At 44.7% G+C, this 27021-nt stretch overlaps 1 protein-coding gene across 4 annotated transcripts in view; it reads left to right on the top strand.

Annotated features, from left to right (window-relative positions):
* The window catches only part of dock9b (dedicator of cytokinesis 9b), a 38143-nt gene extending 11540 nt beyond the window's left edge, over positions 1 to 26603 (top strand). For 2 of the 4 annotated variants that reach the window (XM_062380755.1, XM_062380757.1), the window contains exons 2-52: positions 1894 to 2010; positions 5175 to 5264; positions 6025 to 6107; positions 7222 to 7291; positions 7891 to 7986; positions 8449 to 8583; positions 8673 to 8847; positions 9147 to 9202; positions 9672 to 9746; positions 9836 to 9976; positions 10509 to 10844; positions 10946 to 11028; positions 11326 to 11448; positions 11552 to 11631; positions 11727 to 11914; positions 12404 to 12469; positions 12572 to 12664; positions 12904 to 13015; positions 13130 to 13248; positions 14016 to 14102; positions 14188 to 14277; positions 14418 to 14533; positions 14841 to 14910; positions 14997 to 15122; positions 15203 to 15274; positions 15383 to 15529; positions 15644 to 15727; positions 15840 to 15951; positions 16042 to 16220; positions 16307 to 16414; positions 16569 to 16665; positions 16801 to 16931; positions 17894 to 18008; positions 18107 to 18173; positions 18281 to 18328; positions 18748 to 18884; positions 19553 to 19668; positions 19754 to 19891; positions 20017 to 20199; positions 20294 to 20407; positions 20552 to 20767; positions 20875 to 20932; positions 21547 to 21653; positions 22233 to 22355; positions 22596 to 22709; positions 23306 to 23452; positions 23761 to 23971; positions 24420 to 24610; positions 24692 to 24792; positions 24893 to 25031; positions 25730 to 26603. In XM_062380755.1, coding sequence (XP_062236739.1) covers positions 1894 to 2010; positions 5175 to 5264; positions 6025 to 6107; positions 7222 to 7291; positions 7891 to 7986; positions 8449 to 8583; positions 8673 to 8847; positions 9147 to 9202; positions 9672 to 9746; positions 9836 to 9976; positions 10509 to 10844; positions 10946 to 11028; positions 11326 to 11448; positions 11552 to 11631; positions 11727 to 11914; positions 12404 to 12469; positions 12572 to 12664; positions 12904 to 13015; positions 13130 to 13248; positions 14016 to 14102; positions 14188 to 14277; positions 14418 to 14533; positions 14841 to 14910; positions 14997 to 15122; positions 15203 to 15274; positions 15383 to 15529; positions 15644 to 15727; positions 15840 to 15951; positions 16042 to 16220; positions 16307 to 16414; positions 16569 to 16665; positions 16801 to 16931; positions 17894 to 18008; positions 18107 to 18173; positions 18281 to 18328; positions 18748 to 18884; positions 19553 to 19668; positions 19754 to 19891; positions 20017 to 20199; positions 20294 to 20407; positions 20552 to 20767; positions 20875 to 20932; positions 21547 to 21653; positions 22233 to 22355; positions 22596 to 22709; positions 23306 to 23452; positions 23761 to 23971; positions 24420 to 24610; positions 24692 to 24792; positions 24893 to 25031; positions 25730 to 25846 — 6099 coding nt within the window. In that variant the 3' untranslated portion in view covers positions 25847 to 26603. Of the gene's footprint in view, positions 1 to 7; positions 162 to 1893; positions 2011 to 5174; positions 5265 to 6024; positions 6108 to 7221; positions 7292 to 7890; positions 7987 to 8448; positions 8584 to 8672; positions 8848 to 9146; positions 9203 to 9671; positions 9747 to 9835; positions 9977 to 10508; positions 10845 to 10945; positions 11029 to 11325; positions 11449 to 11551; positions 11632 to 11726; positions 11915 to 12403; positions 12470 to 12571; positions 12665 to 12903; positions 13016 to 13129; positions 13249 to 14015; positions 14103 to 14187; positions 14278 to 14417; positions 14534 to 14840; positions 14911 to 14996; positions 15123 to 15202; positions 15275 to 15382; positions 15530 to 15643; positions 15728 to 15839; positions 15952 to 16041; positions 16221 to 16306; positions 16415 to 16568; positions 16666 to 16800; positions 16932 to 17893; positions 18009 to 18106; positions 18174 to 18280; positions 18329 to 18747; positions 18885 to 19552; positions 19669 to 19753; positions 19892 to 20016; positions 20200 to 20293; positions 20408 to 20551; positions 20768 to 20874; positions 20933 to 21546; positions 21654 to 22232; positions 22356 to 22595; positions 22710 to 22833; positions 22840 to 23305; positions 23453 to 23760; positions 23972 to 24419; positions 24611 to 24691; positions 24793 to 24892; positions 25032 to 25729 lie in introns of those variants that run through there. The other 2 variants (XM_062380756.1, XM_062380758.1) reach the window with 2 other exon arrangements.
* Positions 26604 to 27021: the final 418 nt, after the last annotated feature.

Raw genomic sequence — 27021 nt, 5'->3', positions numbered from 1 at the left:
GTGTGGTGAGTCCTCCACCTGATTCCAGGCTGCACCGGGACAGCATGCAGGGCCGGGCAGGCAAAGCCCCCAAAAGGGAGATGGTGATAGAGTCTCCTCAGCAGTACAGGAGCCTGGCGGAGATTGAGGCAGAGGTGGAGGCTGTGTCACAGGTGGCAGCGGTAAGTCTCTGCTCTGCCATCTTATAAATAGAAGTACATTTTAAGGTTTTCCTCGTTTTTGGGGGAGTTTGGTGCAACGTGATCTGAGCTTTTTATTTAGATTTCCTCTCAAGAGCAGCTTTGAAGATCTTTTAAAGAGGTTGGACGGAAATGGGAAATAGCAGCTTCAGGGTACAAGTCTCCTGGGGGTTGAATGTTGATCTTTTTTTAGGAAATGGAGCACTGGTGGCTCCCTTTGTTCATTGATGGCTCCTGAGCTGAGAGTCGGGGACTTTGACAAGTTGGCTGCAGAGTTATTCACCATAAATAACAATATTTTCTCCTGCATTTCTATAAAGAAAGTTGCTCTTATCCTGGTTTGACTGGCATTTTGCTCAGTTGTCATCGTATTTCCCTAAATGCAAATGAAGATCAGCTCACTAGTTCAGTAACAGTATTATTAAACTGACGGTATTTCAATTTCAACTTTACAATAATCTCCCTCATCAGTTTCTAACGTATTCATGGGTGATAATTACAGGGAAGAAGTCGCTCAGTTCCCAGCTGTGTTGTCTTCCGTCTGAATGGCCATTGCCCAGCCGCCAATCAGGGCAGAAGATTTTCTACTTATCAGATGATCTTTTACGTCCATAGTGCTGAGAGATGTGCAGGGATATTTACATTACATCATCAGGAGGGTCGGCCGGACCAATCCGAATGTAGATCTGTGGTCAGACGTGGGTTTAATTGGCGTCTGCTTGTTATGTGTTCATTGGATGCGGATCAGGAGGCCAACCCGAATAATCTGCATCACATTCACGCCCGGTGGCCACATCCAGGCCGGAGAGATGGGCAATAAGTCCTGGTTTTAACCATCTTGTTTATTTGATCAGCTTCTTGATTTGTTTTAACAACTATTCTGATGATGATTCGTAAAAAAGCCAAATTCGACTAGGAGTGAAACTATTCTTTTGTTGCAGACCTACCTCAGATACTCAGAAATCCTTCAAGCTGTACTCGTACATGTGCCAAGAGAGAAAGCCAGGCAGACCCTGCTTTGTCGTATCAGCTTTCCAGATTGTGAAGTATTTAAAAGTCAAAACTCTGCCTCAGTTCTTTTTAAATAGATCAAAGTTCTGTTTACTTGGGCCACACGTGTGGGTCATATGTGAAGATCTGTTTTCTGATGTCCCAGCCAGGCATTGTGAGGGCGGCAGCGCTGGTGGTCTTCTGTGTGGTATCATGGAGCTGATGTTTAATCTCTGCTCAGGCTCATTTATCTTTACCCTTGTCTTACAACGCCCTCTCTGTTATAAAGCTGCAGCTATGAGGATTTACTCTGGAATGGAGAGTTTGGACCCTCCATCTTCCTGCAGTGGGGAACGGTATGAGGAGCTCTGGCCCATTCTTTGGGATTCGGGCAGAGCTGCAGTTTACAATCAGGTTGAGCATGTGAGCTCATGACTCAGTGACTGGTACAGTGACACACACACACACACACAACCTCCCGCTCGTCGAGTGTCTCCCTCTCTCTTAACCAACATGTCCGTCTCTGTGCCAGTTCCTGCTGCTGAGATGCCAGCCTGTCACTCTGTGAGAGGACAATGGCGACTTGTTGTCCAGACAGGCAGCACCCCAGACTCCCCTCATGTGTACATTGATGAAACTGTCGGGGTTAACTCCACCTTTTGTTTCGAGTCACACAAACGTTAAGGTGAAACACGGACTGATATTTTCTCTTTTGCTCCTTTAGGTCAAGCCGAAGATCATCGAGCCTCTGGACTATGAGAATGTGCTTCTCCAGAGGAAGACCCAGATCATCAGTGATGTTCTGCGGGACATGCTGCAGTTTCCCACCGACGACTTCCAGGTGAGACGGACTCGCTGAGCCCTGTGTGTAAATGATTGTTCAGACCTCAGACTCTGATGGATCACCTTGAATCTGGGGTATGATATGGTTACTTCATTTGGCCACTTTTCGAGTCCAATATTGAATCTTCCGCGCTGTGTTTGGTCTCAACCAACTCTTAAGATCTGAGTCTTCAGCTGCTCAGTGCTACGATGTGATAGCTTCAGCTGTTTCCCTGTATCTGAAGACCGATTGCATCACAGCGGTGTGACCAGAACCTGCCATTTCCAACGCTCCTTCAAATGTGTCAATGCAAAGAAAGGAAAACACATCCTTTAGCTAAATCAGGTTGATTTTAACACATGTAGGCAAATTACCTGGGAAACCTGTGTGTAAAATATACTTCTACATGTGCTGCATGTGATCGTTGGCTCTGCGTCTTCTAAACATTTACACGCTTCACAGATCTGTGGCCTGTAGTCAAAGGAGCTCAGAGACTGTGTCAACATTACATCACCGCAGGGCTGAGAAAGGAGCTCAGCAGGGTCCACTCCCAATTTTGAGACAAGGCGAGAAAAACACAAAGAGACTCAGGCTCAAATGTTTGGCATTCTTCAAGTCGAATGAAAAAATAAACAAGAAGAAATCAAACTTTTAAGAACAAGTCTGGTGATAATCAATAAGTCTGACTCACAAATCCACCACGTAGCATCAATTATGAAAACTGTAGAGCTGAGCTGGTCTAGGAAATTCCTTCCTTTCTTTCATATGAATGAAACTATGTGTTTGTGACCAGCCTCCTTGTTGTTTTGCACACAATAGACATACTTGTGAATTAAAGTTCCAGCAACAACAGAGAAAGTGCTGGGGCCGTAGGGCGGGACGTTTTACAGCCTACAGTCCGTCTTCACACTATTTCACAATCAGTAGATGATGAGTGGTTTTCATTACAAGGCCGTCTACAGCGCACAGCCATTAGTAACTGCCCTCTGTGTGTGTGTGAGGGTGTGTGTGTGTGTGTGTGTGTCTGGCCCCGTCCGTCCATCGGTCTAACCTGCCATATGTTTTACATCACTGGGCTTACAGAGGAGAGGGAGGGAGTTGGCCAGACATGTGGGTCCAGCGTGTGCACGTGCTGCACAGATTCACACACATATGGAAACACACACACACACACACACATGCACACACGGTAACAGGGCATGCAAAAGAGAGCGTGGTGGAAGGAGGTAAAACGAGGTGAAGCGTTGACCACCATAACTTTCTCTACATGTGTATTCATGGAGAGAGGGCATATGCAGTTTAAATCTGGGGCAAAGCTCAAAATAACATTTCAGTTTAAAACAGGTTATTTGTGAGGTTTGGAATGAAATGTGATATTTTGCTCACCCAGAGTCTTGAATCTTTTTATCCTGCAGACACATAACTTTACATTTCATCACTTTCATTGGTCAAAGTGAAAAGAGGACTTCAGAAGATGTCTCTCCGCCCGTCCCTAACCACTCTGCCCAGATTTCTACATGTTAGTGAATGTAATCTCTCTCTGGCATCACACTATCTGCCCTGCAGCGCCACTGCCACTGGGAAGAGACTCCTGTGGCCCAGTGGAGGCCCATCAAAGTGCTGGTTTAATGGCTGTGAATGGAACGCTGTTAATTGGCAGCCAGCAGTTCTTCCTCACAGATCGTTGACAGTGAAGTGACAGGCAGGCAGTCTCTGTTAAATGGTTTGTTTTTGAGTGAGTAGGTGAAAATGCAGACTGGGAGAAACATGGAGCTGCAGCATCGCCTGTGAAGTGGCACACTTCTAATTGATCGTTCACCCATTAATGAATATTCCCCCTTTATCTAATCACCCTTTTATAATCTATAATCGCAGTGAAGCTCAGCCCCTGCAGTTTTACCGTATCCCCTTTTATGTTAATTATTTTATTTTATATATTATATCAGCTTCCTATAAGAGTGGTAGTCCATTGATCATCTCACAATAAACCAGGGTTAAGTTAAGTGGAATATTCCCTTTTATAAGCAGCTACAACAAAAGCTTAACATCAGTATTTTCCAAGCATCAGGTCAAATCGTTTATTGCCAAACCGCTGCATTATTGGACTGAATATTTCCCTTCAGACAGTTCCTCATTGCAAGTGGTTTATAGGAACTTTATTTGACCTGCACACACACAGGACTGAATAAACTCAGCTCACTGACAGGTCTCTGATAGCTGTTGTGTGAGTGAACTGGACACACAGGGCCAGAGGTTCAGCAACTATATATATTTCCCAGTGTGAGAGTCGTAGATTTATGATAAAACTAGGTCACTGTGCCACTGCGTCCCACTCATCTTACTGGGCTGTGGAGAAAAGCAGCGATCGCCAAGTGGGAGCGATGGTGGTTGCAGCGTCCAATAGCTGAGGACGGTCGTGATGCCCTGAGGCGCCTTTTGTTCCCCGACATGGATCCTCGCTCTCGTCAGTTGTATGCGTCTAATAAGACCAGCAAGGGGAGGAATGATGACTCCAGCAAGAGAAAGCTGCACAAGATTCCCTGCAGTAGAGTTTTTTTCTCACATCTACTCAAAAAAACTATAAATTCTTTAATTTCTGTTTACACATATAAAGATAATTGACTTAAACTGTACTTGGCACCCAGAATAAGCAGGACAATCCACTTGAGGCTGCTTGGGCCACACTGGGATGTTTGGCTTTATATCTGAAATAGAAAATAGAAAGTTAGACCCCTTATTGCTTCAGGAGCGTCCGTTTCAACATCCCTATTCATTAGTTTTAGATGAGAGTTAGTTTTGGATAAAGCTTTTATTTCTGTGCACCAAATACAATATTTCCCTGAAGGTAGAACAATCCTGATCCTTTAAAATCTGCTCTCGATGAAAATATTTTTTGAAGATTAGAAACATACAATGCCTTTTCTCTCATAGAGGGTCAGAGTCAACTCGTATATGGACAAAACTCTTTTTAGAATGTCTTATGTTGCAAATACATAATTCTCAACTTCTTAAATAAAAGAAAACCATCAGGATAATAATATTGTATTAAACGAGCCAGCTGGCGATGAGCTTTGCGTGTATTGGATGTTTATGAGGTTTAGAAGCACCGGCAGGTCTAATCTGATCTGCCAATCTCTTCTCTCAGCCTGTTCTTCATGCCCGCTCTCCGTCTCTCTCCTCAGATCTCAACCCTCCAGCGCCAGGGCAGGACTCTGTTCTCCACCGTGCCGGAGACTGCTGAGAAAGAAGCTCACTCACTGTTTGTCCAAGAGGTAAAACCAACACATACCTGGATTCGTCCGATCTTTACTTTGGCCAAAGCCGAACCTGCCCCATCTTTTTGTTTGGAAACACAGGTGCTTTGCTTCTGTCCAGAGAAAGCAACTGACTCTCACACCGTGAGTTAGATACCGGAGCTCAGGCCCAGATTCATTCCGCTCTGTTTATAGTAACAGTGAAGATACAGCCGAGCTGATGAGATTTTCAGAGAAAGCTTGTGAAAAGAAAAACGTTTGTCGAGCACTCAGATGAACGTGAGACAAGGGAAAGCCGATACGGTGCATGTCCAGCATGTTGCTGTTAGCCTTTAAGTGAACTTGCAGTGGTGTTCTCCAACCGCCCATGTTTCCTGACACACGGGTGTAATAGCCACAGATGGGATCCACGGCGTGTTGTTTCAGGGGGGCTGTGTGCTGGGGTATCTCTGGGTGCGGCCTGATAGAGCCCGATAGGGGATAGTCCCCCACGGCTGCGTCCAGGAGTTACATCATCTCTACATCTGGAGCTGCAGCGTGTCCTTTTCTTTTACAAATGTGATGTTCTCTTTCAGAATAAATTTTTCACTCAACATGTTCTGTCGATAGGGAGGTTTTCTCAGTTTTTAGGCACATTTGATGCTTTCACTTTTAAAAGTGTATCTCAACATGGATCCTTTTGGATTCCTGAGTCTGTCCATGTCTGGACTATGTTTGTACGCACATTACTTAATTTGCTCTTGTTGAAATTGCTCTGCTTCACTTTCTGTCTCTGCAGTGCATCAAAACCTACAAGTCCGACTGGCACGTGGTCAACTACAAGTATGAGGAGTATTCTGGAGACTTCCGTCAGCTGCCAAAGTGAGTGCTCCGTCCACTGACAGGTGTTTTCAAATGTAAACCAGTTTTCTGACAGGTCCATTATCAGACTGTTGGTTTATTCTCAAATGATTTCGTGAGTTAACCGCTTTTACATTTCTCTGCACGGACATGAATAGTGAAAGAAGACAGAGTACATTCTCAGATGCATGTCAGAAGAGCATCAATCAATAAAACTAAATTGAAAAACTATTAAAAATAGCATTTGTTAATCAACAAAATATTGCAAACATAAAGAAATCAATATTCTTTGTATGCTTCAACAACCTCCAGGGATAAAGGAGTTTGCATGTGTGTGCATGGCACCGTTCTTTTGGGGGTTGGAGGTTTGGAGATCCCTGTGTTCAATGACACCGGCCTTTGTTTACACCTCAGAGAATGTTTTAGTCTGAACACTAGAAACACGGAAGTCTGTGTCTTAGAGGCTCTGCAACAACAATAGAAAGCTTCGTATGTATTCTTTTGCCAAGGATAGGCAGCGCTATTCTGGGACTGCTGCTGATTGATGCCATTATAACGCACAGGAAATCTCACAAAGCATTATGTGTCCTAGGTCGAGCCACTTTCCTTAAGGACAGGAATGTGCTTTGCAGATGTTGCGTGTCATGTTTAAAACGTTGTCGAATAAAAACGAGACAAGCCCTGGCCTTGGCCTTGACACTGTTTATACTACAAGTTCCCCAGAGCACGCTGGGTCCTGTAAAAGTCAAAGGGCAAACTGTCCGTCTGGGGTTGGAGCTGCACTTAAGAGAAGCAGCTGCTATCTCAGCCACATCCTGAAAGGCTAGAGGCATTTCGAAGTAGCTTTGAAATAATTCTTAGAGCCACACAGTCACAATGTGTGTTTAGTTTTAGTCAACCCTCCTTTTACCTTTGAGTAGTATACCTTAAATCTGGTGTCACAAGAATATAAACTCTATGCGCGTTAATCATAACAACTTGGTTATAAAAAAGTGGTGATGGTGCTTGTTAGAGATGAACAAGTAATTGGCGATTTTTCCACCACATGAAGTCACAACTATTACTCATTAAGGTGGAAGGACATTTGTGCATGAAATGTTGACTTTTAAAAGAAAACCTTTATGCTTCCTCTCAGTAAGGTGTCAAGACCAGAGAAACTGGCAGCTCATCTGTTTGAGGTGGATGAAGACGTGGAAAAAGACGAGGTAAGTTCATCCGGAGCTTTCTCCTCCTCTCGTTCTCACGGTTCACTTCTGCTCATGTGAAGAACCCAGCTGGCTCTTCAGCAAACCCCTGAAGTATTAAAAACAACGACCCTGCAGAGTCAGGCCTCGCTGTTCAAACACAACACAAACAATATTCTTTAATTTATCGTACCATGCTGTGTCCTTTTTATCTGATTTCACGAGCCAACCTTTACTTTTCTTCAATGCTCGGGGCCCAGGCCCTTTCCAGGAATGAACAACGTCTTCATGACACTTGTCGAGTTTTACGAGCACATCCGTTCCAGATAATTACCTTGCTTTAGATATTGATTTAACTGAAGGCCAGTGACCTTCAATGGACACAGCGTCATGGCTGAAATCCCCCGAGGTTAATAAAGTGCAGTGTAGATGTTGATTTTAATGAAGAGGATTCTTCTCAGGATTGAACACACAGTCACTGGCCTCCAGGGCACTCAACAGGCTTTCTAATCCCAAAGCAAAACATGTTAATTAAGTGTTGGAGTGCGTATAGGAGATAAGAAGACATGTGTTTGTAGTTCTTTGTTTAAAAGCCTTAATGTGTGCGTCTCCTCCTGCAGGACACAGCCTCCCTGGGATCCCAGAAGGGAGGAGTGTCAAAACACGGCTGGCTGTACAAAGGCAACATGAACAGTGCAATCAGTGTGACTATGCGTGTGAGTACAAAAGAGTTAACGCTTCAATTAAATCCAAGCTCCCTCACTCTTCTCTGCTTCCATGACTGAAAGCAGCATCACAAGCACAAGCACATGTTGACTGATCCACAACTTCTGACAAACAACTAATGAATGATTCAGGTGTAAGCAGATATTTGAATAAGCTGTGAAGTGAAACTGTGCGGTTAGAAGCTCTCTTGTTTTAATCATTTTAGGAAACATGTATATGAGGGAGACCTCTTTTTGAATTATAATGTGGAATAGGAGTAAGTCATTGATGCCATATTGAAGAAGTAACAGAATTTTACCTTAATTTTCTCCAAAGTTCTACAGTAAAACTACTTGAGACTTGACCTACAGACAATGGAGGTCATCCTGAACAAGAGTGAAGTGAAAGTTCTTCTAGGGAGATAGAAGCCGTTTGGTTTTGCCTTGTTAACGATCTCCATGTTCCTCCTCTAGTCTTTCAAGAGAAGGTACTTCCACCTGGCTCAGCTTGGAGATGGATCATACAACCTCAACTTCTACAAAGATGAGAACACCTCCAAAGAACCCAAAGGAACCATCTTCCTTGATTCATGCATGGGGGTTGTTCAGGTAATGAACCTTGTGCTCAGTAGGACCCTTAGATCCTGGGCTTCAATTCATGTTGAATTAAATCTGAAATCAATGTTTGTTTCTTTTAGAACAGCAAAGTGCGTCGGTTCGCCTTCGAGCTGAAGATGCAGGATAAGAGCACGTTCCTTCTGGCTGCAGACAGCGAGGCAGAGATGGACGAGTGGATCGGAACCCTCAACAAGATCCTCCACAGCAGCTTTGAGCAGGCCATGCAGGAGAAGAGGAATGGAGACCTGCACGATGGTGTGTTCCTTTCCATTTCATCCTTGTTTAAAGTAGCAGCTGAATTATTCTTGCATGTCTTTAATTCCCCCTCCTGGTGGTGTTTGTGTCTGTTTTCTTGTCTTTGTCTTTTTTGATGCTTGCTGCCCCTCCAGCCACTTGCCTATTCCCCAGTGGAATAATTCATTTCTTCAGTCAGATGCTGCTACAGTTCTTTCTCTTGTAATTCTCGTTCCCTCCTCATAGAGAGGGACCAACACATCATTATGTTTTTATATAATTGCCTAAGCACACACGGCTCGTGTTGATCTCTCCAACAGATGAGGAGCACGGAAAAACAGACCTCACCCCCGGAGGTTTTCAAGACAGCTTTCAGGTAGCCTGTTGTTTCCATCTTCTCTAGCATGTTGAATCGATGCTCAGCAAATAGCTGGGGCCACGAAACAAACAGCAGCTTACCTTATGTGGTTGTTTGTTGAGGAGGGGCTTTGGGTGTCCACATGACTTCCCCTGGACCTGGAGCTCAACTTGCAGCAGAGTAGCTCAACAGCTGTATTTGCGAGCAGGTCCCCTCGTCTTCCTGTTGGTACTAACCAAGCAAACATCTGGTTTACTGTGCACGGTCCAAATGCAGAGGCCAGACGAGGTCAGCACCAGTGCTGCACAGGCGTCCAGCAGTGGAACGTGGCAGTCTGAAAACAAACATTATGTATTTGCAAATTCCACATTAACCTGCTCTCATGAATGTTTCATACCATTAATGCATCAAGTGACTAAGCAGACAGTAACATCATCCCATCCCTCTGCTCACTAATCTATACCGTGTTTTGCTTTGTTTATGACAGACCGCCCGAGATATCGAGTCCAAAATGAGAAGTGAAGCTCGCCTGAAACTCTTCACTTTGGACCCTTACACACAGGTGATGAAGAAAAAACCTGACTGTGAAGCTCTGTGCATTATGTGTTGACAATATTTAAATGACCTGACATATCTTCTGTTTCCATATAGAAACTGGACCTTTCTGGCATTGAACCAGACGTGCGTCAGTTTGAAGAGAAGTTCGGGAAGCGCGTCCTGGTCCGCTGCAACGACCTGTCCTTCAACCTGCAGGGCTGCGTCGCAGAGAATGAAGAGGGACCCACAACCAATGTACGTGAAATACAGCTGATAGCGTTTAATGATCTATTTTTGATCAAGGTTTTCAGATGTAGGATGCCCACGTGATTACAGGTACAGGAACATGTTTTAATTCTTTAATTCTGGGAAATATCCTCTAGCAAACGAGGTCTATCAGTTAAGAAGATCCCAGCAGCTCAGATGGCCCACTGGACCGGTGTTGTAGGCAAAGGGAATGGTGGTCATCATTGCAACCAGCTCGGGCCTCCCACCATGCATTAGCACCAGTCTGACTCTCCGTCACTCTCCGATGTCTCTGTCTCTGTAGAAGGAGTCGTCCTCCGTAACACTCGGCACTCAGCCGGGAAACCACAGCCATTAGCTCTGGTACACTCACGCTCACTCAGAGATGGGTTTGTGTAACGGTCATGGCGGAAAGAGTGAATGGGCAAATGAATTACATCAGTGGCGATGGAAAATGTGAGATGCATTAGGACGGATCCGCACAGTTAGTTTCTACTCTGTTCTTGTCTCATCTTTCCCTTCCTGTCCTCTTTCTTTGAAGGTGGAGCCCTTCTACGTGGTCCTGTCCTTCTTTGACGTCCAGAACAGCAGGAAGATCTCAGCCGACTTCCACGTGGATCTCAACCATCCACTGGTCCGACACATGACAGCAGGTTCTGGTAACAGGCAGGATGTGCAGATTAACGGCAGTGGAGGTGATGGAGTGCTGAGCAGCCGCAGGCTCCCAGAGGAGGCTCTCCAGTACCCCAAGCAGGGGGTGTTCTCAGTCACATGCCCCCACCCAGAGATCTTCCTAGTGGCCAGGATTGAGAAGGTCCTGCAGGGGGGGATTACTCACTGCACTGAGCCCTACATGAAGAGCTCGGACTCTGCTAAGGTTTGCACACTCGGCGAGACAGTGAGAAAGTAGCTGTAAATGAAGTTGTGCTTAAGTAGAATAATTCACTTGTAAAACGAATCCCTTGTGTTCCTGTCTAGATGGCTCAGAAGGTGCTGAAGAATGCAAAGACAGCTTGTAACAGACTGGGACAGTACAGGATGCCTTTCGCCTGGGCTGCAAGGTGGGAAACAGATCAGTGATGCTGTCATGTCTGTATTAAAGATTTCAGACATGAACAATATCAGATGTCTGGAAATTTGAGAGCAGGCAATTTCCAGAGTTTGACTGTAAGCAGAGGGAAACAGCTGCTGTTGTTCCAATTAATATAAAATCTTAAGGGGACTTACTTACACATGTACTGACATATGATGATTTAATACACTGCTTATAAACTGAATTGAAACTGCAGTGAACTGAAGTTTCTTCTATCTCCAATCTCCAGTATATTCAATGTTCCTCTGTTTTTCCCTCCCTGCAGGCCTGTGTTCAAAGATGCGTCGGGAACTTTGGACAAGACGTCTCGCTTCTCAGCTCTTTACCGACAGGACAGCAGCAAGCTGTCAGACGAGGACATGTTCAAACTGCTAACTGACTTCAGAAAGTCCGTTATCTCCCTTCTCTCCCCTCTTTCCTTTTGAGATATTATCATAATTAGTTTTGAGATGTTTTCATAATTGCTGCTTCTCTCTCTGTTTTCCCAACAGACCAGAGAAAATGGCCAAACTGCCTGTGCTCTTAGGGAACTTAGATGTAACTATCGACAGTGTGCCCCCGGATGTCACCAGTAAACCCTTCTAAATATTTAGTAAATCACTATCTATTTATAACCATATGACTCTGAGCTTGACCTCTGTAACTTCCCTCATTTCCTGCTTGCAGATTGTGTCACTTCCTCCTACATCCCGGTGAAGAGTTTCGAAGGCGACGGGCCGGGCAGTGCTCTCCTGGAGGTGGAGGAGTTCGTACCCTGCATCGCTAAGTGCTCGCAACCGTTCACCATCTATAAGAACCACCTGTACGTCTACCCCAAACAACTCAAGTACGACGGGCAGAAATCCTTCACGAAGGTCTGTGGAGTACAGATGAGTAGCAGTAACACTAACAGAGGTTATGGCTCACTCTCTTTGGAAAGTAATGCTTTTGTTTGGCAGGCGTTCTCTTATCATCATCATTTTTGTGTTCCTGCTCAGCCGGGCAACTGGCAGCCGCCTCAAGCTCCTTCAGCCAAGCAGCAGAGCTGGATAGAATTATCCTGGTGCATAGCAGCAGCTTCTGTTTAATGCATTAACAGTGGGATGTTGTTTTCACTAGGTCAGCTCCATATAGGAACCTGCCTTCTCTCCCTCATCTGTCATCTCTGCCCTCTTTTATTTTAAATCAGAGCTGCCTGTAATATTTCCCCTCCTTTCCTTGAAACTAATGGACATCTGAAATGCACACAGAGGAACAGTGAGGATAATGACAGGCGTGAAATTGGGTCCAGGACAGCGGGGATGTCATCATGAACTAGTTCTTGCTTTTCCATTTAAATGTGCCTTCTTTCTCTTTTGATTCAGGCCAGGAACATTGCTGTTTGCATTGAATTCAAGGATTCTGATGAAGATGAGGCCCAACCACTGAAGGTGCATGAACACATCCTGTACAAAGGCTGCACACAGTAAAGATTCAGTTGTTTGCATTCTGCAGAAGCTCATGTTATCTCCTGCGTTCTGCATCTTCTGCAGTGCATCTATGGTCGTCCAGGAGGTCCTCTGTTCACCAAGCAGGCGTATGCAGCCATCCTGCACCACCAGCAGAACCCGGAGTTCTACGATGAGGTGACATCTCATTATCAGTGTAATCAGTACTGTGGGTCATTTGATATTCAGATTCTTAAGCTGTTTATTTTGATTTATGGTGGGACCTCTCATCTTCTTTCATGTTGTCTGAGTTCAACTCTTCGTTGAATCCTCACTGAAAACGCTCAGCTGGCATTTTCTCCCTTTCATTCTTCTCAGCAAAGCTTCCTCTGTATTAAAGCACCAACCTCAGGAATCTGTGTTTCTCTCTCCATCAGATAAAGATGGAGCTCCCCACCCAGCTGCATGAGAAGCATCACCTCCTCTTCACCTTCTATCATGTCAGCTGTGACAGCAACAGCAAGAAGAAAGACCAAGTGGAGACTCCAGGTTGGAGCTTTGAGTCGGAACAGAATAAAAACAAGTGAAAAATACAAATAACAATTTGCGCATCTGTCTGCTGTGGATAATGTGTGAATATGTGACTTCACCTCTCCTCCACAGTGGGAACAGCCTGGCTGCCTCTGCTGAGGGACGGCAGAGTCATCATGAATGAACAGCAGTTGCCTGTGGCGGCGAATCTACCCGCCGGGTACCTGGGCTCCCCGGATGGTGTCACCAAGGTAAAAGAGAAGACGTTGCAGGGTTTTGTGTGAGTCAGTGTTTGCTGCGGTATTCGTTTTTTTAAGTTGAGTCAAGTGCTTCAGACCGAAGTTGTTTTCTAGGCCAGATTGTTCTCACGTCTTCTCCTCAAACACTTCTCCAAGAGGATTCAAATACAGGTGGTGGTTAATGGATAAACCTCACATTAAGTCTGAGGGGATTGGGATGTTATACACGTCAAGGGTTGCACATCATAATCCGATCAGTATTAAAATGAAGCCATGAAAGCTAACAGTCAGTATCATGGTACCACTTAGGCAGGGATAATGCTATTATTGTAAATCCAATGAAAACTGCTGTATTATGTAAACAAAGTGCATTTAGTGCAGAACAAATTCAATTTTAACCACTTTTCTTAAAATTCAACAAGCTATGGCAATATTTCTATTTAGGAGGCTTATATTTGCATTCACATAAATGTACCATAAGAAGAGTTAATGGGCAGGACACTTTATTCTGGACACTAACCGATAATTATGGGCTGTAAAATATGGGGAATAGCAGAATCTACAGTGCATAAAAAAGAAAAGATGGATATGAAAAATATTAATTTAAACTAGCTAACTGAAAAATATGAATTATGTAAAATATGTGACTTGTATGACACAAAATGACTTTTTAAACCTAAATCAGTTGATAAGTTATTATATAATGTTGTATATGGTGTTTCTGGTTGATAGACATAGTGTTAGTAGTAATAGTAATCTTTTCCCACTTGTTATTGCAGCACTCTGGCTCAGAGATCAAATGGGTAGATGGAGGAAAACCTGTGTTCAAAGTCTCAACTCATCTTGTTTCTACAGTTTACACTCAGGTACATACACATGTCTCCTGGGCTCAGTGCCATAAACATGCTAATAAGAATGAAATGTGAATTAAAAATAACATGTTTCCCTCAGGACCAACACTTACACAACTTCTTCCATCACCGTCAAAGCATGGAGATGTCAGAACAAGCATCGGAGGGGGAGCTGGTTAAATACCTGAAGGTTTGCAGAGCTCCTTTTATTTCCAATGCCCCGGGGAAATGGGACGCGCCCTTTTTTTATTCATGCCCCGTCAGATGCAATTCTTTCATTTCATGCCACAGTCTACTTCTCCCTCAACACTTCATCCACTTCCCCTCTAGAGTCTCCACGCAATGGAGGGTCATGTGATGGTCAACTTTCTGCCCACCACCCTCAACCAGCTGTTCTGTGTCCTTACCAGAGCCACAGTTGAGGACGTGGCTGTCAACGTAACAAGGCAAGACACACACACAGACACACACATGCACACAAACACAAAGCAGTTTCCAGAAGCAGAAAAACGATATGATACAGCATCATTCCAAAGCAGCACGTTCCTCCAGTTTCTCTTTCATACCCTGAATCCTTTTCCTCATTAGACAGTTCACACACTCCATGTATGTGTTCTATATCTCAGTGTGTGTGTGTGAAGCTCTGTGTTTAATGAGGTGTCAGAGCCTTAGAGTTAATGAAGCTTCTGCCTATATTCAGCTCATTCCCTCCAGGAAGCCTCACCGCCTCCTTGTCTTTCCCTGTGTCTGCAGGGTGATGGTGCATGTTGTAGCACAGTGCCACGAAGAGGGACTTGAACATCACCTGCGATCTTATGTCAAGGTGCACTTCTGTTTTGAATCATTGTCATGTCACATAAATTCAGATGAAGTTATAATATGTTCTCCTTTCTCCTTCTCTTCTCTCAGTTTGTGTTCAAGCCAGAGCCTTACTGCTCCACCAATGTGAAAACAGTTCACGAGGAGCTGGCTAAAGCCATGACAGCCATACTGAAGCCATCTACTGACTTCCTCACTAGCAACAAGCTGCTGAAGGTAACCTACAGTCATAGCTTGGGTTTGTTTAAATTTAGTGTGTGAGTTTTCCGTGCACTGACTTTGTGTTTGTGTTGCAGCACTCGTGGTATTTCTTTGAAGCTCTTATGAAGTCAATGGCTCAGTATCTCATGGAGAGTGGAAAGGTCAAGGTAGTTCTCCTCTTCATCTCCTCCTCCTCCTCCTCCTCCTCAATTCAACCCCCTCTCCTACAAGCTGAACTCATCTCCTCCTTTTCTTTTCTCGTTCCCTTTGTGCAGATCTCGAGGAACCAGCGTTTTTCTGCTTCGTTCTACCACGCCGTGGAGACTCTGGTCAATATGCTGATGCCGCACATCACCCAGAAATATAAAGACAACCTGGACGCGGCTCATAATGCCAACCACAGCCTGGCAGTTTTCATCAAGGTTGACACTTCTGTTTGAAAAACTGGTTTAGACTGCACTGCTTTGTCAAGTTACATATAATAATCTTAGCTTATTGATTAACAGGAATAAAAGCTCTGCATTTTTCTCCCTCAGCGCTGCTTCACCTTCCTGGACCGAGGCTTCGTATTCAAGCAGATCAACAACTACATGAACTGCTTTGTGCCTGGAGACCCCAAGGTTGAAAAGCTCTGCTGCTGCCTGTTCTTTAATGGTTTTATCCCAGTTATTAACCATGAAGTTTAAGCTAACTTCAAGCCACATAAGGTCTCCTCTCTTGTTCTGCTCTCAGACTTTGTACGAGTTCAAGTTTGAGTTCCTGCGGGTCGTCTGCAGCCATGAACATTATGTTCCTCTAAATCTTCCCATGCCATTTGGAAAGGGGAGAATACAGAGATTCCAAGGTAAAAATGAAAGATGCAGTTGATGTTATGATTGTTTTCTACATCCTCTTCTCTTCATATCTCTGATTCTGTGTTGAATTCTCGCTGCAGATCTCCAGCTCGACTATTCTCTGACCGATGACTTCTGTCGAAACCACTTCCTGGTGGGCCTGCTGCTCAGGGAGGTGGGCGGGGCTCTTCAGGAGTTCCGAGAGGTCCGTCAGATCGCCATCGTGGTGCTGAAGGGCCTGATGATCAAACACACGTTCGACGACCGCTACGCTGCCAAAGTGAGTTTCTACAGCTCTGCACCCCCGAAAGGAAAACCTGTTTGGTACAGCGAAGGCCTCTAATTGGCTTATTTTTGTCTCTATAGAGCCAACAGGCCCGACTTGCCACCCTGTACCTCCCTCTGTTCGGCCTCCTCCAGGAGAACGTCCACAGACTCGACATCAAGGAGTCAGCACCTTTCAGCAACCACAGTGTAAGCCTGGCATCTAGTGGCGGGATTCTGAATAAGAGGATTGTTATGTTTCCATATCATGAACTACTGAGTTAATGACATCTCAGCATGACAAGTGTGATTTAATTATTCTCTCATAATAAACGGTTTCTTATACCTCTTCTTCTATACCCAGAATGCGAGGGAGGACTCTCTGGTGCCGCCTCAGAAGCCGGGGAGTTGCATAGAAAACGCCCTCCACAAAGACGTGTTCGGGGTCATCTCTGGAACAGGTGACTTTATTTGGTCACGCATTGATCACAGATGGTTATTTTTATTTTTTACATATGAACGTGTGCACTGTAGATTCACTCCCATTTTCTGACATGCAACAAACTAGTGTTTTTATTTGTGTTGCATCTCTGCAGCGTCCCCTCACAGCTCCACTCCCAATGTCAGCTCAGTTAACCACGCAGACTCCAGAGGCTCCCTGGTCTCCACGGACTCTGGAAACAGCCTTCTGGACAAGAGCAGTGACAAGACCAACTCCCTGGAGAAGGTACACAGAAGCATGACACAACAGTTCCTGGTGTTTTAGGTTTTATTCATTCTGACATTCGGAGACCTTGACACATTCTTATAAGAATCTAGAGATAAGGGACAAAATGTATCCACATCAATATTTGCATGTGTGGACTGATGACTGATGTTGTCAGTGTGTGCAAGTGGATAAAATTAGCTCTTCAGGACTCTATACTTTTTTATTAACTGTATCATCTGCGCCATTGGACCTCTATGTTCTCCTCCCACTCCCCCCTTCCCCCAGAGCTCCTACACCCCCTTCACTCGCTCTGTAACTTCCCAACTCCACCAAAACGAGAGATTTGCTCGGAGGCACTCGGTCAACGTGCCCCCTCTCCCCCTGGACCCTGAGCACCGAGCCCCACCGCTGAGCTCTGCAGCCAAGCGCGTCACCATGGACTTCTCCCTCCTCACGGTCCCCCGGCCTGACCTGCTGCAGGACAGTGATAATGTCAAGCAGGCGGCTGATGGAAACCATGAGGAAAACATACCTATCCAAGTATTCAGTTTGACCGTCCTCACCTCTCCAGAGGAAACTTTTGGCTGGAATTGTACAGAGTTCAGCAAATTGTGCTTTTGGCACTTTCCTCTTCAGAGACCAAAACATACTCTGAAGTTTGCACACATCTGTACAATATGTCCAAAATCATCCCAGGGTTTCCTCCCAACATTCTTCTCCTCTGAGTGTCCCACATGAGGGAGTGTGCATGCTCTTACCAACTCAGACGTTGAACTGACCTTTTGAACTTTTTCACTTGAGAGTGTTTCTTCAAACCTGCAACTGATGTTGTTCTGTCCGAGCACAGAACTGCTTCAGCAAGCGTGACCCTTTTCTGCTCTTGTGTTCATTTCCCCTCCAAAAATAGAAATGTTGAATGTTCTTTCTATCTTTGAAGTCTGAAACCTTTTCTCTCCCTTTCATTTCTTCCTGTGCATCAGAACCAGTGTGCGTCGGCTCTGGGCAGCACCATGCTGCGCTGTGACAAACTGGACCGGGACGAGATCAAACACCTGCTCATGTGCTTTCTGCATATTCTCAAGAGCATGTCCGAGGGTAAGAGAGTCTGTCACAAGTATATTATATGATTAGTATTTAGATGTTTTTAACTACAGGCCTAGAGTGAATTTTTTTATTCCATTTTGTCTCTTTAGAGGCTCTTTTTGCTTACTGGAACAAAGCAGCCTCCTCAGAGCTGATGGACTTCTTTACATTAATAGAGTAAGTACAGAGATTGAGAGGCTTTGTGCAAACATCAGTAAATAAATCAGGACAATCTGACTTGCATGCAAGGTGTGATTCTCTGAATGGTTGTGTTTCTCCTGCAGAGTCTGCCTTCATCAGTTCAGATACATGGGGAAGAGATTCATCGCCAGGTACTGACTTTATCAATTAGTTCTTCAACTCAAAGTAACATGGTGTTATCAATAACACTGATCTGAGACTCACAACTCAGCCCAGACTTATAAACACAAGGTCTTTTAACCGCTCTTGGTTTGTTCTCTCATTTGTTAACACTGCTGGCAAGTTGTTTTGTGGTTAATGTCCCGGCCCCTGGCCCCTCATGCATGGGTAAGAAACCCCTGTCTTTTTTATTTCTCACTTTGCTTAATTCAATGCATGATGCTGCCATTTGTCTTTATTAACAAAGTTCAAACATTCTAGCTAATCAAGAATCTGCTGTATTTTTTATTACATTTCTTTATCTCATCCTTTTGTGGCCCTTTATGTACTATATGCATCAGCATTGCTGTCACATGACTGTAGTTTAACCACTGTCCAATCTCCTCAACAGGAGCCAGGAGGGGGCAGGGCCTGTGGCTCCAGACAGGAAGTCTCTGACTCTACCTGTGTCTCGCAACAGGGCAGGGATCCTGCACGCCCGCCTGCAGCAGCTGGGAAATCTGGAGACCGCACATACCTTTAACAACAGTGAGCCCCACCGACCTTAACTTTACACATGAGACATAAATGAACAGATAATGGCACGTCATCCATCTTTATACACAACCTATGTTTCCAACCAACACAGAGGCAAAGTTGATTTGATAGGAAATATGCTTGAGGAGTGGTCAGGTGCATTGTTTTTCCTGAGGCTGTGTATTTCACTGTTAATGTAAAGTCAAACTCAGATTACAGAAGTGCAAAGTGTTTCCTCTGCAGAGAAGCTTCCTCTCTTACTACTCTTACAAAAGCACCCAGCCACTGTGCAAGTGCTCCTGGCTTTAAAAGGGAATGGGAGATGGCATCATGTCATGCTGGAAACCAACAGAATTGGATTTTGACCTTAATGCACTTAGGACCACAGCCTTGTTTTGTTAAATTAAAGTAAATTGTGTCGAGCTGGTATAAGTTAGGCATTTTTGTGCCTCTGAAGCCTCTGGGCTTCAATGAATCTGTGTTTTACTGGCTTCTATTGACAGTTAATGATTGTTGCAATGTAAATCATGCAAGCACCTGCCTAGCAAATGATCCTGTAATCATTTATACGTAATAATATAATAATAAAAGCAATGCACCGCCGGTAGACCATGTTCTGTGCATATTTATTGCTCCAATAAAGTGATATCTGTGAGCGTGACCTCGTGCGTTCTGTGCAGTGTACAGTCATACAGAAGCAGATGTGAGCAGCCAGTGTCTGCTGGAGGCCAACGTGTCCACAGAGGTGTGTCTGACTGTGCTGGACACACTCAGCATCTTCATCATGGGATTCAAGGTATTAGCTGAGACATAAAAACGACTCTAAAGCACAGTATGTGACATGCATAGTGTCAGCATCACATTTCCTCTCACATCCACAGACTCAGCTGAACTCCGACCTGGGTCACAACCCCCTGATGAAGAAAGTGTTCCAGGTGCATTTGTGCTTCCTGCAGATCCCTCAGTCAGAGGCTGCCCTCAAACAGGTCTTCACCTCACTCAGGACCTTCATCTTCAAGGTGTAATATTCCTCCTTTAACGTGCCACCTTGTTAATTCAGTTTTATCATCTTGTTTCTATTTAAATGACAAATCTTTCTTTTTGCGTTTGAATTACGCCCGGTCTCTCTGCTTCAACCCTCTAGTTCCCCTGCACCTTCTTTGACGGCCGGGCTGACATGTGCGCGTCTCTGTGCTACGAGATCCTCAAGTGCTGTAACTCCAAGCTGAGCTCCATCCGCAGCGACGCCGCCCACCTCCTCTACTTCCTCATGAAAAGTAACTTTGACTACACCGGCCGCAGGTCCTTTGTGCGAACACACCTGCAGGTACATGTTCCTAGTTGTGTCTCTGCAAACTCACAGCTATGAATATGGTTTTATTTTTCTTCTGTAAACAAATGCTGTGTCCTCTCCTGTGCAGGTGGTTATCGCTGTCAGTCAGCTGATTGCAGATGTCATCGGTATCGGGGGAACCCGCTTCCAGCAGTCTCTGTCCATCATCAACAACTGTGCCAACAGTGACAAGAGCATCAAGGTGGGGAGTGGGGGGATGACCTTCTCTTTTTTGACTTTATTTATTGCTCAGATCAATGTATGGCGTACAGAGATACTGGCCAGAAATACATTTATTTTTGGCCGTAAGCACAGCAGCCTGATTTGTTGCTGGTGTATTTTGCAGCACACAGCGTTTCCCTCAGACGTGAAGGACCTCACCAAGCGCATCAGGACAGTGCTGATGGCCACCGAGCAGATGAAGGAGCACGAGAACGACCCAGAGATGCTGGTGGACCTCCAGTACAGCTTGGCCAAGTCCTACACCAGCACGCCCGAGCTCCGCAAGACCTGGCTGGACAGCATGGCACGCATCCACAACAAGAACAGAGATCTGTCAGAGGTATTTTCCTCACTCCAGTTCATTCTAAAACATGATGCTTTTCGACAAATTTCCCATTTTCCCATTTTTTGGTGTGCTAACCTGTGATTTGTGGGCTCCACCTGCAGGCAGCCATGTGTTACGTGCACGTTGCAGCTCTGGTGGCTGAGTACCTGTGGAGAAAAGGTGAGTCATGGATATGTGTGTTTGTGTCTTCTGGTAACATGACGCTTCCTTTTATGATCCTATTTTACAAAGGTCATTAAGAGAGTCACCGGTAAAAGATGGGCACTCGTAAAATACTAATAATTCTCTAAACTTATGAGATAATTTACATGTTCAGTTGAGGGATGTTCTAAACATTTTTCATCTTCTAAAACTTCTTAATTCTTTGACTGGTAAAAATAAACACATTTTAAACACGCCTGCACACACTGGGACGTAGCCTATCCTCTTGCACCTGAGCCACCTGTCCAAGGGTCACCTGCTCATCACGACTTCAAAACACAACGGTGCATTTTCTAGATAAGATCCCAGCTCTTGGTGTTTCTTCACGTATGAGAGAGCTTAGTGTGTTCAAATCTGTTACACAATGTGGTAGGTTACTGTGTGTCAGGTGGGTATTTAAGAGCTGAATTCAGATGTTCCCTTTAGAACACAGCATTGTGGCATCTCGTCTTCTCTAACTGGATTTTTAATGCATGAACACAAAGTCAACATAACACATACTTTTTTTATATAAGTGGGTTTGTGAACATAGCTGGAGTCTAACACTTTGTTGGTCTGTACCTTTGTGTTAGGAATGTTCAGACAGGGATGCTCTTCTTTCCGAGTCATCACCCCCAACATCGACGAGGAGGCGGCCATGATGGAGGATGTTGGGATGCAGGATGTTCACTTCAACGAGGTGAGACCTTCTGTCGTCATCTTCTTCGACGTGCTCTGCCTCTCTGCCAGGCCCTCGGTGTTTGGGAGTTTCCTCTGTAGCATCAAGTGTCATCAAACACCTCGGCAGCTCTTATCTCTGTGAAGTTTCAATTGCTCTTAGAGCATTGAAACGAAAATACAGTCGACTTTGAGCTCGGGCTTGGTACGTGTGTTATTCTGGATTAATTTACTGAGCTCCGGGAATCTGACAAAAGCTCAGGGTCAGCAATCTTAGAGGTGTTCAATGTCTTGCTCATGGACACTCCAGCAGGGGCAGTGGCTTGCTTAACAGTAAAATTTGAGATTTTATGAGTTGGTCAACAGATCTGTAGGCAATGAAAAGGGTTTTTATCCACTCTAGAAGCTTTTCTCTTTATGAGATGGACCCAGTGTCATCCGCCAATAAAAGAAAGGCAATGATGCATCCATTTCCTCCCATGTCTGCTGTCGAGCAGAAAGGTCACTCTTTGCATCAGTTAAATGTTTTGAGCTGGAGATGCAGCCCAAGGGGAACTTTATTGACGTCTACATCAGTGTGTGTGTTGTTCTGTTTGTTCAGGAGGTGCTGATGGAGCTGCTGGAGGAGTGTGCTGATGGCCTCTGGAAGGCGGAGCGTTACGAGCTCATCGCTGATGTCTACAGGCTCATCATTCCCATCTATGAACAGCGCAGAGACTTCGAGGTTACTTAAATCTCCCAGGACACATTTTGGATTTAAACTGTCTGTGAAAGGCTCATATTTTTATCGCCCTCCCAATAAATATGTCAGGCTCTATGTTTATATTGGTTTCAGAGTGATGTTGGACCCCGAAGAAGAAATAACACACCAGCCACAACTTTGAAGTTCTGCCAAATTGTTAATTCAAAGGTATAAAAGTTAATATCGATCGATCTCTGCTGTTTTTCTTTTTGTGTGGGACAGAAACTGACACATCTGTACGACACTCTCCACCGTGCCTACACCAAAGTGATGGAGGTGATGCATTCTGGCAAGAGACTGCTGGGCACATACTTCAGAGTTGCCTTCTTTGGACAGGTAAAGAGCCAAGTGACTCCGAGTGAAGCTCAATCATTAAAACTCTTAATTAGAGTAGGTTCATATCTTTTGCATGTATGAACTAATAACAGCGATTTCTCTTTTCTCCTGCTCCCCCTCCAAGGCTGCGGTAAGTGTGTAGAGAGTAAACTGGTGTGTTTGTTTGAGGGCTGATACCTTTAGTAGGGAATAGAAGTAGTTTTATATTTGTAGTGAAACAAAAGCTGGTTTAGCTGCATTTCCTCTTTATTTATTAAAGTCTGCGTGGGTCCAGCTGTGAACAGATGAGATTTGCATGTCTCCTCCATCTTTGTTCTACTATGGGGTCTTTTCTCAAATAATCGCAGCCTACTATGCATCTTCAAGTTCTTCTGTTTTCTTCTTTCTTTCATTAGTTGCCATTATCAAATGCAATGAACCACAGTTTGAAAACACCTTCTGTTGTTTTCTTCCCCCTGTGGATAATCATTTTTCAATTATTTGGCAGTATTGAAGGCTGTTTTTCAAAGTTTGACTCTGGGCAGATCCAGGTGTTGAATAACATTGAAGGAGTTAAAGTCGTAAACTTTTGTTTCTGCCCTGATTCTCTCCTGCAGGGTTTCTTTGAGGACGAGGATGGAAAGGAATACATCTACAAGGAGCCGAAGTTCACTCCGCTGGCTGAGATCTCCCAGAGGCTCCTGAAGCTCTACTCTGACAAGTTTGGACAGGAGAACGTCAAGATCATTCAGGACTCCGGGAAGGTGGGATCACGTTTGTGTGTGTTTATGTAGCATGAATGATAAATGTCTGTCCCTGGCAGTTATGCAATGGAGAAGGTGTTTAGAGAGGTTTCATTGTGCAGAAAAGAAAAGGGCCTGACTGACTGAAACTCTTTTGATTGCAATATACTGTCTTACGTGCATTGTGTTAAATCTTTCATTCACTCTATTAAATCTGCATGGGGGCAGCGTTTGTGTACGGGATATTTGGGCCTAATGGTTGGATAGAGGGAGGATGTGGAGACTCATCCTCTATCTTTATATTCAGTCCACGTTTTTTCTACCCACAGGTGAACCCAAAGGACCTGGACTCTAAGTACGCCTACATCCAGGTGACCCACGTCACCCCTCACCTGGACGACAAGGAGCTCGAGGACAGAAAGACGGACTTCGAGAAGAGTCACAACATCCGGCGCTTCGTGTTCGAGACGCCGTTCACCGTGTCGGGCAAGAAGCAGGGCGGAGTGGAGGAGCAGTGTAAACGGCGGACTGTTCTCACCAGTAGGTCACGCGTCAGTGGAGAACCTCCGATTACTCATTAATGTAGAGGAAGGAACCAAAACAAGCCTTTCCAATCAGCCTCATCACTGCAGCAGTGACAGGAAGCACAGAACAACTTCCTCGTTACCACTTGTTATTGTTGATTACAACATGGTCTCAGATGCCTCGGCTGTGTGTCAACAACCCTTAACATTAATCACCAAAGGCCACGTGAGGGTTATTGCTGTCTGCTTTCTTCCAAAGTTCAGGGCCTTATCTGGCCTTGTTAATAATCACTCTGACTGATAATGTCTTGGCTGTATCCAGGCCCACTCACTCAGGGACTGTTTACATGTGGAACATAGCTAATATTCTGGTAAACCAAACACACATTGGCTGCATGTAAGAGATGTTTATATGTCTCAGGATCCTGCATGTTGACCTCTGATATCATGATCTTTCTCCCCAGCCACCCACTGTTTCCCTTATGTGAAGAAGCGCATAGCGGTCATGTACCAGCACCAGACCGACCTGAGCCCCATCGAGGTGGCCATCGACGAGATGAGCGCCAAGGTGGCCGAGCTGCGCCTGCTGTGCTCAGCCTCGGAGGTGGACATGATCCGGCTGCAGCTCAAACTGCAGGGCAGCATCAGCGTTCAGGTACAAATACAAAGGCCACTGCCTCACTACTTAGGAGACATCAGTGTATTTGTTATGTGATTTATAAATACTGTCTTCCAGGTCAACGCTGGTCCTCTTGCCTATGCCAGAGCCTTCCTGGACGACAGCAGTGCCAAGAAATACCCTGACAACAAGGTCAAACAGCTCAAAGAGGTTTTCAGGTACTGGTTTGTCAGAATCCTCTGAATATATAAAGCTACTTCTCTTCCCTCTCGAGATTATTTAACAGCGCCACTGAAACACTTGTGGATCCGTCCTCAGGCAGTTTGTGGACGCCTGCGGCCAGGCGCTGGGGGTGAACGAGCGGCTGATCAAGGAGGACCAGCAGGAGTATCAGGACGAGATGAAGGCCAACTACAGGGACCTGGCCAGGGAGCTGTCCAACATCATGCACGAGCAGGTAGATGTGTGCACGTCATTCAGATCCTGTGTCATAAATACTCCCACCATGTTTTCTGATCTCTTTGTATTTGACATGTGTAATATTTACTTTTATATGCCCAGATTTGTTTTCTAATCTGTTCTTCACCTGTTCACATGAGTTGTCTGCACATTCCTCATTGTTTTTTAAGTTGTGTAGCTTCAGTAGCTTTTCGACTAACCGTTAAAAGATACCTCTATGTCTCCTGCCCGTTCACTAACCACGTCTCTTATCTCCTGCTCTCTTTGTGCCGGCCCGAGCAGATCGGATGGTAACGCTTTATTTTTTCATTTGAACTTATTGTTTTACTTTTTACCTACTCTGGTTTTCAAAAGTAAAAAAATACAAATTTTTTGTGACTTTTCAATACCTCTTATTTTTGTTATTAATTTCAAAAGGAAGGGGGGAGGTCCAACACTCTTTTTTTAAACTTATCCAAATCAATGAAATATTCTCTGGGAAATCAGGATTTCATGGAAATGTGTTCAGTGGTTCTTGTGTAATTCTCCTGAGAATCCAACCAACAACTAACAAGCAAAAAAGAGACAAACATGTCGCCTCCTTGGTGGAACAACCCTCCTTCTAATAACGTTCCTCCGATCTCTGCATGCATGTGTGCACCTGTCAGGATAAAGTCAGCATCTTTGCGAATCTTCCTTTCTGACCGTTTCTTCTAGATCAACCCAGTGGAGGACGGTACAAGGAGCGCTCTGTCCGACTCTATGGGCATCTTCAACGCCATCAGTGGCACGCCAACCAGCGCCAACCCTCACGGCTCCCCCACCACGCTCTGATTGGCGCGCGTCTCCCTCTGGTCTTGTGCCGCCTTCACACCTCATGACGTGAGAGTCGAGAGGAAAGGCAACCATGATCCTATGGTGTTGATATCAATGGGCCCGTTCTTCTTGTTTCCTATGGAGACTACGGAGCCACGTGATGACTCGGCAATCATGCATCCAGCACCGGGAGGAGCCTCGTCTGCATTTCAATCTCTGAACCTTATCTGTTTTAACAGCTGGGCTCCCATTTTATCTGCAGTGTTTTTCCACAGGAGTGTTTTTATTAGGAATAAATGCCGCTGCTGTAACAACACATACATTCTTCAAGTCATGCACATAACTTTTACATTTCCTGTTCCTCTCCATCGAGGTGCCGTTACAGCAGATGCATTTCTCTCTCTTCTCCCACCAACAACAATTGAAAGAATTATTCGCTCTATTTTAGGCCATTGGACGCATATAAGAAGCGTCTGAAGCCAAGTGAACCACAATGTTTTAACCTGTTTTCTGTAAAGAAAGAAAAAGCGTGTGCAATATTTTCTATTGTAACTGAGGCAACCTACTGCACAGAAAACCACTCTTGCCAAAGACATTATGAAAAAAGACGATGCAAGATAAAGGATGGCACGTTGTGATCTGCCCCTTTGTTTCTTAGTCTGTCATGTAGATGCCTTTTATTATCTGTGAGATGAAATTAAAAAACATTTTTACTTAATGACTGCTCATGTAAATACCTTTTAAGACTTATGAATAAATCAAAACTGTAATAATACCTTTGTCTTTGCCTTGAATTGAATTGACTCAGAATGCCAGTGAACCTGCAGAGCTTCACCGAAGAGAGAAATCAGGAGGCTGCTGACTCCTGTGAAATCGCCACTGTCATGTAAAAGACCAGCTTATCCCACACACACACACACACACACACACACACACACAAACACACACACACACAAACACACTAATACCAATGTGTCCTGTTGGCTCACTGGACAAACACTGTGTCACTGTTTTTCAGAGGTTCCAGCTGCTTCACATCATATGTCCGGTGTGAGTGCAAGTTTTTCATTGTGTGTGTTTTTATTGAGTGAAATACACAATATTTTAGGGAAGATTTATACAAGCTTGACCTGTTGACATGTTATTTATCTAAAAGTTCCTACTGTCTTACTGTCATATAGATACAAAGCCAG

This window comes from Platichthys flesus, chromosome 22, assembly GCF_949316205.1.
Source record: "Platichthys flesus chromosome 22, fPlaFle2.1, whole genome shotgun sequence".
NCBI classification, from domain to species: domain Eukaryota; kingdom Metazoa; phylum Chordata; class Actinopteri; order Pleuronectiformes; family Pleuronectidae; genus Platichthys; species Platichthys flesus.
This window is presented reverse-complemented; position numbering and strand designations above follow the sequence as displayed.